Raw genomic sequence first — 18,393 nt, forward strand, 5'->3', positions numbered from 1 at the left:
GGTTAGTACTGTACTTAATTGTCATTTTAAAAGATCCATAAAGTAAATCCAAGTTTTGTGATTACTGCATTATGATTTAAAAGAAATGAATACGTAGTTTAACAGGCAATACAACGTTCACATGGTTCATCATTGCACTCACAGTGCTGTCCCTCCCTCCCCCCCCCCCCCCTCTCCCTCTCTTGACCGCTTCCCCTTACATTGTGCCAGCAGTTCAAAATAACTTCATTCTGATTGGACACTGACGACCCCCACCCGCAGATCTTTACTGCCCTGTAACTCATATATACATGCACGAGGATATAATATTCAAGTGTTTTACATATTTCAGTGTGCTCTTTCAGATGGTGTATAAATCGGTTTCAAGTTTTCTTAACATTGATTGATGGTCCCTTGTAGGTTGCCAGTGACAAAGGAGAGATCATTGGGCCTAAAATGGCTTCAGTCAGCGACATATTATTCAGTGTTATAATCACGAGGCACATATGCCTTAGATTTTCCAAAATCTCCCGTTTTGCTGCTTTTATGGAAACTTTATTAGTTGGGTATGTATCCCTGTCTGGTAAAAGGAACAGGTCCCCTTTTAATACGCATGATACAAGGTCGATAATATGCAGCAATGCTTTGATGTATCCTTTGCACTTATTCATTAAAAATAAAATGATATAAGTCCTTATTACACTTTCCTTTCTCCCTTTGCTCATCCTTTCTTCAGAACAATTTCTTTTCTGCAGTAAATATTCCACCACTCTTTGAAGTGCAAAATTGTTATCAGGATTGGAAAAGGGTAACCTTTTCTGATGAAGTCACCTTTTCTACTACAACAGAAGGACTCGCATTGGTATACTATCCTCCTTTCAAATGACTCGACCACAGACATGCCGCTGTATGTGTCCACAGTGGTCGAGTGTCTATGTCGTGTTGAAGGTGGATTTCTCATTGTGGAGTGGGCACAATCCATTGCATTCACTGAAAATTGAACCATCATAAATATAAACAGTTACTGGAACATCATAAAATTCCACAACCTGTTTCCAGTCATTTGACCGGGTCAGAAATATAATGCATAAAGCCCCCATCTAGCGGTGAGGATAGGAATTGTGCTGGCTGCTGAAGGCTGTTGCAGTCCTTTGGGGCACTGATTAATGACTGACAGATGAAATGAAATGATACTAGAGGGTATTGCTGGAATAAAAGGTTACAGGGACAAATACCCAGAGAAAAACCTGTCCCACCTCCACTTTGTCCAGCACAAATCTCACATGAAGTGACCAGGATTTCAACTATAGAACCCAGTGGTGAGAGGCTGGTGTGCTGCAGCCTCTAGAAAATGAGGTGTCGTTTGGTCAGCACAAAAAATCCTCTCGGCCATCATTCTTGGCTCTCTAGACCGGGGCCACCATCTTACCGCTAGATAGCTCCTCAATTGTAATGATGTAGGCTGAGTGGACCTTGAACCAATCCTCAGATCCAGGTAAGAATCCCTGACCTGGCCGTGAATCAAAACCGGGGCCTCTGAGTGAGGGGCAGGCACGCTACCCCTATACCGCAGGATATAGACAGGATTACAACTTGTAAATTCCATTGTTCGGTTCCATATTGACATTAACAATATTAATTCTTTTGTTAGAGATAATTTATTGTGAGTTTCCACCTACTCAATACATATTATCTAGCATTTGGTATTATACCATTTTATTATAATTTTCAACTAAGTTCAATCCAAGAACACTTTTTAAACAAACAAACTTTTTATACAATTCTTATAGAACAATGTGATAACCCATTTTAAGTCATACAATGACTTTTAATGTGGATATTCATTCTGCTTATAATGTGTCACCATCATGTGATTAAAAACTTTTTGAACCTAGCTGAAGATGGCTATAAAGAGGCCAAAACCTGTAGTAGTTTAAGCATGACTATTTAATTGTGAATAGTAGATAAGTAGTGAATAGGTGGAACCTCACAATAATATTTTCGAAGATTTAAGTTTAAAGTACAAAGGATATCATATCGATAGACTGGTCTCATCGCTATCTGGACTTGAACCCAATTGAGAATGTATGGGTATAAGTAAAGAAGCATATGTTAAAAACTAGCAAGATACCCGTGCTTCGCTATGGCTTTAAAGTGAAAGTTTTACATTTTGGAGAGTCCACTGTCAAGCTGAGCCTGTAAAATTCGTCCTCAGTTTGTGCATCAAACAGTTTTGGGGGAATGATTATTTATTTCATAATCTACCTCTCACTTGAACCCCGTAAGGAACAACTGGAATGTTTTAAACCCTATCTTATTTAACATCTAGGACATAAAAGCGATCAACCTGTGAAATTTTTATTTTGTACGTCGAACAATAATGGAGGAATGAATACTTTTTTAAGGGGTGAATGTTATGAAATATTTATTAACATCTAGGATAAAGAAGACCACCCTTCATAAAAGAAAGTTATGTTCATGCCGGAAATGATTTTGGAAGAATGGATATTGTGTTTTTGAGGGTCAACATTCATCATTCATCATTCCTCATCCCCCAGTCAAAACTCCTTAGGCTGGTTTCATACCAAGGAAGTCTTTACAAGTCAATCCAGTCACATCTGGGTAAGTCTAGATCCGTCAAGGAATGGGCATGTTTTCCAGGGATTTTTCGATGATTGTATATTTTCACGTCTGTAACATATTACATTTTTCAGATATACTGTAGATATACTCATTTTAAAAAATCACCCCCTTTGTCACTCCTGTTCACTACCCCTAAGTAGATTTTCCAAAAACAAGAAAATAAGTGTTAATTTTTAAAGGAGATTATAAATACCAATTTTCATGATTGTAACATCTTCAGTTTTTGAGATGTATGTATCCTCTTAAAAGGTATTTAACCCCTTTTTCACCTTTTTTTTCACTCCCCTTACGAGGATTTTATGAAAGTAAAAAAAAAAAAAAAAAATTTCTTTATTTTTAAAGGAGATTTCAAATACTAATTTTCACATCTTTAAACAGTTCAGTTTTTGAGATATAGATACACTCATTTTAAATATTTAACCCCCTCTCTTTTTACCCCCTTAGCGACGGAACATCCCAAAATCCTCCCTTAATGAGCACCTACATTGTAATGTAAATGTATCCCCCAAATTTAATTTCTTTATGTCCAGTAGTTTTGGCTCGGCGATGATGAATCAGTCAGTGAGGACAAGTTATTTTATATATATAGATTGGCCCAATCCCACTCCAAGATTTCCTGATGATTTGTGGGAGCATGTCAAGGATGCCTGGATGCTGTGGCTGAGAACAGCTGTTATTTGGAAAGACTAATCGACTCCATGCCCACTTGACTGCAAGATGTGATCCAGTTGGGAGGAAGGTGGATTACATATTGAATCGTAGCTTTTTATTTTTATTTTAACTGTTTGTATTTTCTAAAGCAGGTGCCATTAAGTTCTTTTGTTTATGCCACAAAATATATTTTTATGGAGAAAAAAATAAATTTTTATTCTTTCTATTTGAAACCCAAATGTCATAATAAATAATGATAAAGTCATGCATAATGAATTAATGAAGCTGGTGTTAATTACTAAAACAGTCATAAAAGAGAAATATTTATTAGTAAGGGTAGCATCCTGCTTCACAGAATTTTCGCCAAGCATACTCAAAATGTTTTAAGCAACCCTTGGACCTATGGGAGTAACAGAGTTCCACTCCCAGTTGACAGGCGAGAAATTCCTTGGAATCAACCTGGCAAACAAAATGGAATTTGATGGGGAGCTATCAATATTAATGGGGCTTATGGAAGAAAGGACATAGAACTGGCTGAGTTAGCAAAGAGGATGCACCTGGATGTCTTACGAGTTAGGGGGAGATAACGAGGAAGAGAGAGGAGATTCTAAAGTGTACTTGACGGGTGTTAAAAAGGGAAGGGCAGAGTGTGGGGTAGGACTGTTCATCAGGAATACTATTGAATGCAACATAGTTTCTATTAGGCACATCATGTGAATAGATTTGGCAGTTGGAGGAATTAAACGAGAAGTGTTTCAGTGTATTCACCTTGTGAGGGTGCAGATGAGGATGAAGTTGACATGTTTTATGAAGCATTGAGTGACATCGTAATCAGGGTTAAGAGCAAGGATAGGATAGTGCTAATGGGCAACTCCATGCGAGAGTTGGAAATAGAACTGAAGGATATGAAAAGGTGATTGATAAATGTGTGGAAGATATGGAAGCTAACAGGAATGGGAAACATTTGCTGGACTTCTGTGCTAGTATGAGATTAGCAGTTATGAATACATTCTTCAAGCGTCAGGCTATTCACTTCTACACATGGGAGGGTAGGAACACCAGATCCATAATAGACTATATCTTAACAGACTTTGAATTCAGGAAATCTGTTAGGAATGTGCATATTTTCCAGGGATTTTTCGATGATACGGACCACTATATGATCTATAGTGAACAAAGTATCTCTAGGCTTAGGATTGACAAAGTGAAGTCTATCTGCAGACGAATAAGGGTAGAGAATCTCCAGGACGAGGAATTTAGACAGAAGTACATGGAAATGATTAGTAAAAAGTTCCAAACCATGGACAGTAAGCAGGTTCAGGATATAGAAAAAGAATGGGTGTCATACAGGGATGCTGTAGTAGAAACAGCAATGGAGTGCCTGGGAACAACTGTGTGTAAAGATGGGGAAAGGCAAACATCTTGGTGGAAAGATGATGTGAGAGCAGCTTGTAAACGTAAACAGAAGGCTTATCAGAAACAGCTCCAAACAAGGACTGATGCAGACAGGGAATTGTGCCTAAATGAAAGTAGCAGAGCGAAACAAATGTTTGTTGAATATAAGAAGAAGTCGTGCGAAGATTTTGGTAATAACCTGGAAAGGCTAGGTCGAGCGTCAGGGAAACCTTTCTGAAGAGTAATAAAGAATCTGAGGAGGTGTGAGGAAAAGGAAATGAATAGCGTTTTGGGTAAATGAAGTGAACTCTGAGGAGGAGGACAATGTTGTTGGTAAAATTATGCTTGAGGAAGTGAAAAGGGTGGTAAATAACCTCCATTGTCATAAACAAGTGGGAATAGATGAATTAAAGACCTGAAATGGAGAAATATACTGGTAAGGCAGGGATGACATGGCTTCATAGAGTAATAAGATTAGCATGGAATATTAGTAAGGTACCTTCTGATTGGACAAAAGCAGTAAAGCCAGGGAGCAGAAGGAATTCCAATAACTATCGAGGTATCTCATTGATCAGTGTACCAGGCGAGATGTTTGCTGGAATTTTGGAAGGGAGGGTGTGATCAGTGGTTGTGTGTAAGTTGGATGAAAACCAATGTGGTTTCAAACCACAAAGGGGCTGTCAGGATCAGTTTTTCAGTTTGCGCCAGATAATTGAAAAATGCTGTGAGAGGAATAGATCTATATCTAGAGAAAGCATATGACAGAGTATGAATGGAAAAGATGTTTACTGTACTATGAGATTAAGGGTAGATTATTAAAATCAATCAAAGGCATTTATGTTGACAATTTATCTGCAGTGAAAATTGATGGTAGAACGAGTTCTTGGTTCAAGGTACTTATGGGAGTTAGACAAGACTGTAATATTTCACCTTTATTGTTCTTGGTTTACATGGACCATGTGCTGAAAGGTATTAAGTGACAGGGACAGATTCAGTTAGGCGAAAATGTAGTAAACAGTTTGGTCTCTGCTGACGACTTGATCTTAATGGCAAATTGTGCCGATAGCCTGAAGTCTAATATCTTGGAACTTGAAAACAGGTGCAATGAGTATGGTATGAAATTTAGCCTCTCGAAGACTAAATCGATGTCCATAGATAAAAACAAAACAGAATTGAATGTCATATTGGTGATACAAAGCTGGAACAGGTGGATCATTTCAAGTATTTAGGATGTGTGTTCTCTCAGGATGGTAGTATAGTAAGCGAGATTGAATCAAGGTGCAACAAAGCTAATGTAGTTCGTTCACAGTTGTGCTTAACAGTATTCTGCAAGAAGGAAGTCGGCTCCCAGACGAAGCCATCTTTACATCGGTCTGTTTTCAGACCAACTTTGCTTTACGGAAATGAAAGCTGGGTGGACTCAGGATATCTTATTCATACGTTAGAAGTAACAGACATGAAAGTAGCAAGAATGATTGGCAGAAAAAACAGACAGGAACTATGGCAGGAGGGTATTTGGAATGAGGAGATAAAGGCGTTGTTAGGAATTAATTCTATGGATGAAACTGTACGCATGAACCGGCTTTGTTTATGGGGTCATGTGAGATGAATGGAGGAGGATAGGTTACCTAGGAGAACAATAGACTCTGTTGTGGAGGGTAAGAGAAGTAGAGGGAGACAAAGACAATGACAGTAAACACAGTTTCTAGTTAAAGATAAAAGGTATAGAAGTAAATAAGGCCAGAGAACTAGTTAGAAGTAGAGGATTGTGGCTGCGTTTAGTAAATTCACAGATGCTTGCAGACTGAATGCTGTAATACAGGGTGTATTAGAACTGTACCAACAAGAAAAAGAAAGTCGGGGATGCTCTTCAACATTATGTTAAGAACGATGGTGCAATTGGATTGGCAGAGACTATTTTTCTTTTCGAGAAAATGAGGTTACTTTGTTACTTCCGGGCGCACGATTCAAACTGACAAACTCGCCGCATTTGCTGTGCTGGAGAGCCAGTTGCTGCCTGTTCTTGTGCATCAGAGGAGGGAAGGGAAGGGAGGGGAACTGGGAAGTGGGAGACAGAGGTAATGCTCGGTGCGAATGCACAAGTTTCTCGTTCGTTTTGCATAGTCACTTTCCATCCCCAGTAGGCATTCTTTTCTGCACAAACTGACTACTATATGTGAGCCACGTTGAAAGAGAAGATGAACTTGTACCAAGAAGGTAGCTTTCCAGGTTGTTCACGACACACTGCACATCCTAAACAGAGTCTGAAGGACACTACTACACTGTTGTGAACTGTGCATCGAAGTAGGAGGGGACATACTGAACATCTACTATAATCAAACCATTGGGCGTATTGTTTCCTTCATTCAGTATTTCATTCCATTTACAATGTTGTGAGTGAAAGAATACACAATTTTGGGGCAGCAGTGTTGCATCTTCGAGCATGTTAAATAATAAAGAACGTTACTGCGACCAACAGACGAGAGGAGAAATGATTTTGCGCATTTCTTGAATGACAAGTGAGTCTTAATTACAGTGTGTTCTTGTACTGTGTGTGCAGTTATGGCTGTTTAATAAAGGAAATATGGATATTGCCTGTAAGAGTCAAGGACAATCTTGTGCGAGTCAAACGAGGAAACTTGTGCATACGCATGGAGCATTATCTCTGTTTCCATCATACACCCCACTTACCCTTCCTCCACTTCTGTTCCCTGAAGCACGACAGCGGTTTGTGCTCTGGCATAGGAAATATGGCAAGTTCATCAATGTGGTTTGCGTACCCTGATGTAGCAAAGTTACCTCATTTTCTCGAAAATAAATATTTTCTCCTCTAATCAGATTGCACCATCGTTCTTAACATAACACGAAGAGCATCCCTGATTGTTTTGTTAGTATTGTTCTGATACACTCTGTATAATGAAGTATGTATGTATGTATGTTAAAAAGGTAAAATGCTTTTTTTTTTTTTTTTTTTTTTGCTAGGGGCTTTACGTCGCACCGACACAGATAGGTCTTATGGCGACGATGGGATAGGAAAGGCCTAGGAGTTGGAAGGAAGCGGCCGTGGCCTTAAAAAGGTAAAATGTGGTTTGTTCCAATATACAACTTCATGAATACCAGTCCAACTCATTACCACTATGCCACAATAGTAGCATGCGTAACTGGTCCGTTATAACTATTGATATCAGACCATGTCTGACCATGGCCCAATAACAAGTAACACTGTTTGTCTCCAAATAGTAGCAAAAGGACCCGAAAGTGAATGGCTATTTTTTTAATTTTTATGGCTGTACACAGTTTTATGGCTCTTTAAAGCAGCAAAAAGCAAGAACTTTCATATTTAGTTTCTTAAAATATATATTTCTCTTTACTTGTGGCTAGATACATTTATGACACCGGTTCCTTCAAAACCTTGTCAACTCTATGAACATAGATATTAATTTTGACCTTTAGGCTGTGGTCAAACTGGGTTGCAGTAGGGGTATACAATGTCCCCCCAGTATGAAGTACACAGTTTATGATTGTGAATCCTAGAAATCTGACCTCGTATAACATATGGGGGAGAGAGGTGTGTTCATTGCCAATGTCAGGGACTCACCCGCCACTAGAAATATATTTACTTGAATAGCAAATCGTGTGATATTTTCCACACATTCTGGGTGAAGAGCTACTGCCATTGGCTAAAATTTATGAAATGTGACAACATTCTCAGAATTCAACACAGACAGATTTTGTCACCAAATCCCGAACAATAAAAACTGCTTTGCTGTTAGGCCAATGCTTTGACACAAAACAGTGCCCCCACTCCATTCGAGAGGCTCTATGCTATGCACCCATGACATGTTAGATCAATGGGTAACCAGAACATGTGCAGGCCAATAATTCATTTATGCACACACCTTAATGAAGTCTTGCAACTGATTATTTAGTCAATAATTTGTATTCATGTGAGGAAGTAAGGTATATCACCAGGAAACAAAGAACATAATCACGGGTGGTGCAATATATTGGTCTTGCATGCGGGGGGGAGTCATGTACAATTGCTTTGGGTTTCATAGGCAATTTCAAGTTTCCACCTACTCTGAAGATTAGTAGCAGACTAGTCAGTCAGAAAATTACTTCTATTTCATTGAGACATCGGCCATGAAAGCCGAGACATTTATCTACTCAATCCCTTCAAGCCCTGGGTGTTTTGAATAGGAATTTCCGAACACACTGTATTTTCAAAATCTGTGTCACATTCTTACAAATGTCATATGTAATATTTCCATTTACTTCATTTTATGTACCGAGTGAGTAGGTTGAGTGCAGCCCATGTAACTGCAAGCTTGCTTTCGGGAGATGATAAGTTCAATCCCCACCATCGGCATCCCTGAAGATGGTTGTCTGTGGTTTCTCCATTTCACACCAGGAAAATGCCTGGACTGTGCCTTACTTAAGACTATGGCTGCTTTCTACCCAGTCGTATCCCTTTCCTATCCTATTGTCTCCAGTAACCTATCTGAGTTAATGCAACGTTAAACCACTAGCAATCATATATCCTGTATATTACGATATCTCCATACGCTGACAATTTGTTTTCGATGCAATTCTGTCTCTTTAGCGATTGAAATGGAAAATATTTTGGCTTAGTGCAATATTCAGGATACCAAATGACAGGATTCTTTGTATAAGAAACATACCTTACGAAGCTTGAATGTAGCAATGCTTGGTAGATGGCTCATTTCCGGATAATAAAAGGAATTTGCTGGATGGTTTGGATGTTGAGCCGTAATGCGTGAAACCCTCTGGTGAGGATCACTAGGCCAATTCGGAGACGTAAATGTGAAGCCGTTGTCTGTTCCAGCATCTAAGGGGCTGACCTGAAAATGTAAGAAAGCAAATGATAGATAGTGACTTTTAAAAATCCTGAATCCAAGACTGAGCCAAAGCAAAATATTTAGAATATTGTCCTACGGTAATGTTTCTGGTCTTCAGGTTTGAATGCCTCCTGAGTACTGAAGATAATTATGGAGGTGCTTTAAGAGTGAAGATGCACCCTTATAATTAATTGAATTTGAAAACCAAGTCTACAAATCTACACAGGTACAAAGATAAATGCCCTCTGCATGAATGAGGAAACAATATACATCCAGAAGACAAGGAACAAAATAAAAAACAATAGGTCTAAAACAATTTAGAAAATAATTGACTTATTAAAGAGAATACAAAACAGAAAAACATTAAAAGAAATTTCTAATACCAATCAAAATTAATCATATATCCCTCCTGAAGCCCCCTTTAGTATATCTTGGAAGGGGTGAGTGAGTCTGGCTGGGGAGGTACCAGCTGGCCTGCAGGCATGTAACAGCCTAGCTTCTATTGTCCATTTCGTCTGTTTTTTCAGTGAATTTTCTGGAAGGCAAAACTAGAACACTTGTATTCTGGCCATACCCTGAAGAAAATAGAACTTCATCACCGAGCTATACAGAAGCAGGATCATCTCGAAGAGTTAATGTGTTGTGTTATCTTGTTGAGTGATGTTTGTTGAGTAGTTAGAGACGAGCCGTGAGCTGAGAGCTCAGTGTGTGGAGCAGTCATGCGAGTTGATTGTGTGAGTTAACGGTCTTGGCTGGAGTCAAGCCTAGTGTACATTCGTCGTGCATCGTGATAGCCAACAGACATAAGTTCGAACCTGACTACATGGAATTGTGGTTTGTGCAAAGCAAAATGAAAGCTCTCAGTCAAGATTGTGAGGAAGATCCCTGTTCCAGGTAAAGACTGCCAGCTGAAGACCTGCTGTGACTTTTGTATGTGATGTGTTGTCATTCACTGTTAAGTATAATTCTGTGTGTACTAATTAGGCCATCCTTGTTTAAACTTGTTTAATAAAACAGTCAGTAAAACAATATAAATGATGATGCAAGAAAAAGCCTGATGCTTTTAGGGCAATTCTGGAAACTTTCTGAATGTTGAAATTAGGAATTCCCAGTTGCTTACATATGTTTGCTGATAAAGAAGGAATGGTGCTCTGAACTGCTGTCATGAAACTAATCACTTTGATATGTTGAAGACTGTACAAAGCCAAGTACAGAAATATAGCACTCTTGGTTGGTGGATGGCTTATTTTTCTTCATGTCCTTCTTGTGGTTGAGCAAGGTGGGATTCCATCCTCACAGTTGGATCGAGGATTTAACCAGTGGTAGAGTTCTTTTTGCAGGTGATGTTGATGCGCCATATATTGCATTGTTCATCTATTCCCTGCACATCTTCATGAGCGAAGCAGCAGAGTGCTTGAGAGATATTGGCCACTCTAGGTCCCATTCTGTCATATGTTTGTCACCCATTCACTCAAACATTCATTTTTACACATCATGTTCATCATTATTCAGAAACTATCAAAGTTATTTACATGAAATATTTCATGCTAGTATTTTTATTTACATCATCAACATGCTCTAAACTCCCTTTTTTGAGGGGAAAGGGCACAAATACGTTAACTTTCAAAAAACATTGTTAATAGTGCAAAAATTAACAAAATTGATATGAAAGGTAATGATTAAAGAAATGTTTTCTGAGAGACTATCTTACAGAAATTTTAGACTTTGCTGTTGAAGTTAACAATGTAAATAACTTCATCAAAAGAATCCTGCAAATTTTCAATGAAATTGTAGTATTTATAGTGCAAACTCCATTTTGCTTCAAAAATTAATATGTAAATTTAATTTAAAATGAGAGATAATTACTAGGATTTATAACAATCTGAATATTATTTCATGAACAGCATTGAATAGAAACAGGCACAATATATAGAAAATTGTACCAAAATATAAGACAACAATCCAAGATATGAAATACATATTTCGTATTTTTAATGTTAAAATATATTTGTCCCTAAACCATTTAGAGCAGGTTTGCATAATTATTTACAAAATGAGCCCTTATAGATGAAGTTCTATCTACATTTAATAATGTGATAGCAAATGAAATACAATAAATCACAATAATTTTATAGTCATTTAGCACCACAAAACCCTTACACTGAAAGATCAGAATATATCACTGCTTACTTTATGTAGACTAGTTACAATACACTACCAATATTTTCTGGCACCTTATGTAGGTTGTTATAATTATTAAGTATTATTTGCCCCGCAGTGTAGGGGTAGCATGCTTGCCTCTTACCCAGTTGCCCTGTGTTTGATTCCCAGCCAGGTCAGGGATTTTTACCTGCACCTGAATGCTGGTTCGAAGTCTACTCAGCCTACGTGTTTACAATTGAGGAGCTATCTGACGGTGAGATGTCTAGACCGGTCTAGATAGCCAAGAATTACGGCCGACCGGATCCGTCATGCTGACGACACCTCGTACTCTGCAGGCCTTCGGGCTGAGCAGCGGTCGCTTGGTAGGCCATGGCTCTTCGGGGCTGTTGCGCCATGGGGGGGATGAAAAAGATCCCCAGGGTATAGGTGTAAAGTATCTGCCTCTTACCCAGAGGCCCCTGGTTTGATTCCCATCCAGAACAAGGATTTTCACCTGGATCTGAGGGATGGTTTGAGGTCTACTCAACATACGTGATTACAGTTGAGGAGCTATCTGATGGTAAGATGGGGGCCCCAATCTAGAAAGCCAAAAGTAATGGCCAAGATGATTTGTCACGCTGACCACCTATTTATCTGCACGCTTTTGGGCTGAACATTGGTCACTTGGTAGGCCAAGGCTCCTCAGGGCTGTTGTGTCATGGGGTATGTTTTGAAAAAGATCACTCCATATCACATGAGGCAATAAGAGCATACTTGGAAAGACACAGGCATACATTTGGTAGCTTAATATTTGCTGGTATTTTGCCACTTGTACCTTTAAGCTCCTTACAACTTGACAGAGCATACAACATGATGGAACAGGTTTTCCAGATATGTTTAGAGGGAAACTGTATCATAAAGTATCTGGAAAGCCTACAACATTGCTAATGGAAATATTAATGGAAGGAGGAAAATTCTTGCAAAAATGAAAGAAACTTTTTTCTTAAAGCAAAAAATTGTAAACCTTACAAAATCTGTGGTTTATTAATATATTTATATTGGTACTGTTATCTGATGATGATGATAATGCTTGTTGTTTAAAGGGGCCTAACATCGAGGTCATTGGCCCCTAATGGTACGAAATGAAATAACAAAACATTCAAATTCATCCACTGACCAAAATAAAATACAAAATGTCACGAAGTATGAATGGATGGGTTTTGTTTCTGTACACAGAACAAGGAGTTCATCAGTGACCTGCTTCCTTTAAATTACTGACAGTTCATAACTAATCTGTAAATAAGACTATGATTTATACCATTTGATCTATAATAAACTGACCTGCTTGCTGGAGTGAAGAAATTATGATGATTGTGATGATGATGATGATGATGTATAATAAGAAGGTAGGTATTAGCCAAAAATTGATGTTCTTATTTCCAGGAAAATGTGATGTAAATGAAAGAAACTGGTAACATATTCCCTTTATGTGCTCCAAAATTACTACAAAACAATATTCAAAACAAAAACATCAGGAAAAATTTCAGATGCAGAACAGTGTTATACATGTGTTAAGAAGGTACTGTAAATAAATAAATAAATAAATAAATAAATAAATAAATAAATAAATAAATAAATAAATAAATAAATATAAAAAGTTGAGTAGCTCAGACGGTTGAGGCGCTGCCTTCTGACCCCAACTTGGCAAGTTCAATCCTGGTGCAGTCCACTGGTATTTGAAGGTGTTCAAATACGTCATCTCCTGTGGGACTAATTTCTGGCACCTTGGTGTCTCCATAAACCGTAAAGTATAGTTAGTGTGAAATAAATAAATAAATAAATAAATAAATAAATAAATAAATAAATAAATAAATAAATAAATAAATAAATAAATCTATGTATATAAAATAACTTGTCCTGACTGACGGACTGATCCATCATTGCCGAGCCAAAACTACTGGACCTTTAAAGAAATGAAATTTTGGGAATACATTCATATTAAAATGCAGGTGCCCACTTAGGGAGAATTTTTGGATATTCCGCCGCTAAGGGCGTGAAAAAGGGGGTGAATTTTTAAAATGAGGATATGTATATCTCAAAAACTTAAAACTTTACAGACGTAAACATTGATATTTGGAATCTCCTTTAAAAATAAAGAAATACTTATTTTTGTGTTTTTGGATAATCCAATGAATAGGGGGTGAACAGGAGTGACAAACGGGGTGAAATTTTAAAATGGCTATATCTGCCAATTATCTCAGACACGTAACATATTACAGATTTGAAAACTGGTATTTGGAATTTCCTGTAAAATTAAAGAAACATAAATATATTTTTTGGAAAATCCACTTAAGGGGAACTGAAAAAAGGGGTGAATTTTGAAAATGAAACTATCTACAGTATATCTCTAAAACTTAACATATTGCAGACATGAAAAATGGTATTTGGAATCTCCTTTAAAAATAAGGAAACACGTATTCTTTGGTTTTCGGTAAAAACCTTTAACGAGTGGGGGGAGTGGAGGGTGAAATAATTGAAAAATTAGTAGAATTATTTATATGAGAATGGATGAATATGTACTAAAAAATCTAAGGATGTTACAAACGTGAAGACTGGTATTTGGAATCTCCTTTAAAAATAAAGGAACACGCATTTACAGGGGGATCAGCTTGGTAGGGGGGGGGGAATGAAAACTGAGATGAATTCCTTTTACGAGGAATATCTCAAAAACTGAAGATGTTACAGTCGTGATAATTGATATTTGGAAGCACTTTTAAAGAAACGGGTACCATTTGTTTTTGGAAAATTCACTTGAGTGGGGAGTGTGAAAGGAAGGAAAAAACTGTATTCTTTTTCTGGAGAAACTTATATCTCAAAATTGCAGGTTACAGACTTGGAAACTGGTATTTGGAATCTTCTTTACAAATAAAGAAACACGCATCCTTTGGGTGTGGGGTAACCAACTTAACGTGCGGGGGTGGAGTTAAAAAGGAGTTGAAAATTTGTGTTTGGAATTTTCTTTCAAAGTAAAGAAACACGTAATCTTTTGTCTTTGGAAAATCCCTTTAAGGGGGGTTAATTAATTGAAAAATTAGCTGAATACTTTGTATGAGGTATTTATATCTCAAAAACAAAAAATGTTAAAGACATGAAAATTACTATTCCGAATCTCCTTTAAAAATAAAGAAACACGCATTTGGGGAGGGGAAGCAATTTGGGGGAAGGGCGGTGTAAAAGAGGTTTAATTCCTTTTTATGAGGATACATATATCTCAAAACTGAAAATGTTACAGTCGTGATAACTGGCGTTTGGAAGCTCCTTTATAAATAAAGAAACAAGCTTTGCTGGTTTTCGAAAATTCACTTAAGGGGGGAGTGTGAAAGCAAGTGAAAAAACTTAATTTTTTTATGGACAAACTTATATCTCAAAAACTTAATGTTACACACGGGTAAATTTGTATTTGGAATCACCTTAAAAAAATTAAGAAACACACGCCTTTTGGAGGGGGTAATCAACTTAACAGGCTGGAGTGAGAAAGGAGTTGAATTCTTTTTATGAGGATAATTATATCTCAAAAACTGAAGATGCTACAGACGTGAAAGTTGGTATTTTGAATTTCCTCTCGAAATAAAGAAAACCTTTTTATTCTTTCGGTAAGTCCACGTAAGGCAGGAGAGGGGTGGAAAGAAGTGAAGAAGAATTTGAATTATTCTTATGAGTATGCATTTACCTCAAAAACTGAAGGGGTTACAGCTGTACAGACATGAAAACTGGTATTTGGAATCTCCTTTAAAAATAATGAAACACGTATTTTTTTGTTTTCAGAAAATCCAGTTAAGGCGCTGAGAAGAATTGGAAAAGCGGGTGAATCTTTAAAACGAGTACCGGTATATCTACATTATATGACAATAACTTAACATGTTAAAGACAAGAAACTTTGAATTTGGAAAGTCCTTTAAAAATACAGGCACCGAGCGAGTTTGCCATGTGGTTAGGGGCTCACAGCTGTGAGCTTGCATCCAGGAGATAGTGGGCTTGAACCCCACCGCCGGCAGCCCTGAAGATGGTTTTCTGTGGTCTCCCATTTTCTTACCAGGCAAATGCTGAAGCTGTACCTAATTAAGACCATGGCCGCTTCCGTCCCATTCCTAGGCCTTTCGTATCCCATCGTCGTCATAAGAACTATCTGTGTTGGTGCGACGTAAAGCAAATGGCACTAAAAATACAGGAACCTGTACCTTTTTGCTTTATGAGAACTCACTTAACAGGGGTGAAGAGAAGTGAAAAATAGTTGAATTATTTTTATGAGGATACTTATATCTTAGAAACTGAAGATGTTAGAGACATGAACATGTGTATTTGGAATATTCTTTCATACCAAAGAAACACGTTTTCTTTTGTCTTCGAAAAATCCTTTTAAAGGGGATGAATGAATTGAAAAATTAGTTGAATTCTTTGTGTGAGGATACTTATATCTCAAAAACTGAAGGTGTTAAAGATGTGAAAATTGGTATTCGGAATCTCCTTTAAAAATAGAGCAACACGCACTTTTGGGGAGGGGGGAAATCAACTTAACGGGTAGGAATGGGGGTGAAAAAAGGAGTTGAATTGCTTTAATGAGTATACTTACATCTCAAAACTGAAGAAGTTACAGACGTGTAAATTAGTATTTGGAACCTCCTTTAAAAATGAAGAAATACGGTGGTCTGGAATCTGGGTACCTGAGTAAGGGTTCCTTGGTCTCAATGGCGCTTTGCGGTTTAGAGCAATTAAGTAAATTCTTGAAGTAATCTGCCAGAATGCTGCAATTTTCTTCATTTGACATCGCCAGTGTGCCGTCCGTTCGCTCAAAGCATAGGGATGGTGGTTTATAGCCAGTGAGTTTGCGTTTGAAGGCTCTGTAGTACTCTCTGCTTTCATTCTTCCTAAGGTTTTGTTCTATCTTTTCAATGAGAGATTTTTCGTATTTACGTTTCTCAGTTCTGAACACCCTAGCTGCTTGGGCACGTTGGGTTTTGTAGGTTTCCCAATCATTCTCTGATTTCGTAGAGTTGTACTGTTTCCACGCATTGAGTCTTTCTTGGAGGACTGATTCGCAGGTACTATTCCACCAGGCATGCTTTTTGCTTCTCTTGATTTCTGCAACGTCTTTGGCGGCCTCAACAAGGAGACTTTTGGCGTTGTTAAAGTCACAGTCATTTGGTCTAGCCTTCTCCTGGAACTCCTCGACACTTTGCCGAAGTTTATCATTGTCGGAGCGTGTGATCTGTTTGGTTGTCTTCCTTGTGTTTGCGGGAATTGGTTTGAATTTGATAAGAGACATATAATGATCTGAGGCCACATTGATGCCTTTCTTTACCTTGACATTCATAATCTCAGGGCTGTTTCTCCTGGAGATTGCAACATGATCAATTTGGAACTCTCCGAGAGCTTGGACGGAAGAACGCCAAGTCATTTGCTTTCTGGGTAGATGGCGAAAGTGGGTCGACATGACCTGCAGATTGTGATTTTCACAAATGGTCACCAGTCTTTTGCCGTTGGGATTGGTTCTTTTGTGAGCAGGGTAATTTCCTATAACTTTCTTGTACTTCTGCTCTCGACCTAGTTGGGCATTGAAGTCACCCAAAAGAAGCTTGACATGGTATTTGGGGATTTTGTTCAATTTTTCATCCAGTAGGTCCCAGAAATTATCAACTTCGTTTAGATCAGGCTTGTTCTTATCGTTTGTAGGAGCATGTGCATTAACTAGGGCGTAGGTTTTGTTCGCGCATTTAATTGTGAGTATAGACAATCTGTCATTCACAGGTTCGAAATTTGCAACCGATTTAAGGATCTTGGTTCTAACAGCAAACGCGGTTCCAAGCATCACAGCTCCATTGAGGATTCTTCTTTGCGCTTTGCTCTTGAAAAATAGGTAGCCTTCAGATTCAAATTATTATTATTATTATTATTATTGTTCTGGACCTCGCACCAAGATGCAAGACCGCTACTTGGCCGTAAATTAGATCTGCTGCCATTGACATTGATGACAGTATGACCAGCACCATTGTCGCGCGTAGGCAAGTGTGCGGGATTTTTGACGATACGAATGACATACTTCCGTGCATTAAAACCTTATTATAGAGGAGAGCAATTGGACGGTCAATCTCATTCCTATCGTTTATTTCAAAGGTGTTTAAATTTTTATTTAGATGCCAGGAGAATCTACTGTAATCTAAGAACGTTCTCCGAAGAAAAAGATGGCTCTTGAAAACGAACCCAGGGAAGATTAAAAATGATCGGTTTATGATCGGAATAAGTACATCGAAAATCTACAGCCTGTTTCCAGTCATTCGACAGGGTCAGAATGGAATTAATAAAGCCCCATCTAGCGGCGACAATAGGAATTGTGCCGGCTGCCGAAGCCTGTCGCACTCCTCTGGGGCAATGGATAATGAATGACAAATGAAATGAAATTATATTGGACAGTGTTGCTGGAATGAATGATGACAAGGAAAACCGGAGTATCCGGAAAAAACCTGTCCCGCCTCCGTTTTGTCCAGCACGAATGTCACATGGAGTGACCGGGATTTGAACCACGGAACCCAGCTGTGAGAGGCCGGCGCGCTGCCGCCTGAGCAACGGAGGCTCCTTATAAGTACATTATGAACAGTAAAATCAATTGGTCTCACCTCCTTTTACACCCCACCGCCGTTAAGTTTATTTACTCCCCCCCCCCCCCAAC

The 18,393-nt window shown here is 38.3% G+C and overlaps 1 protein-coding gene across 1 annotated transcript in view; it reads right to left on the bottom strand.

The window, feature by feature from the left end:
• The window catches only part of LOC136863584 (spondin-2), a 278,873-nt gene that overhangs the window by 56,673 nt on the left and 203,807 nt on the right, over positions 1 to 18,393 (bottom strand). The window contains exon 4 of the mRNA XM_067139964.2: positions 9,351 to 9,530. Within this exon, the coding sequence (XP_066996065.1) occupies positions 9,351 to 9,530 (180 nt within the window). The remainder of the gene's footprint in view (positions 1 to 9,350; positions 9,531 to 18,393) is intronic.

The sequence above is a fragment of the Anabrus simplex genome, chromosome 2 (assembly GCF_040414725.1).
Source record: "Anabrus simplex isolate iqAnaSimp1 chromosome 2, ASM4041472v1, whole genome shotgun sequence".
Lineage (NCBI taxonomy): Eukaryota > Metazoa > Arthropoda > Insecta > Orthoptera > Tettigoniidae > Anabrus > Anabrus simplex.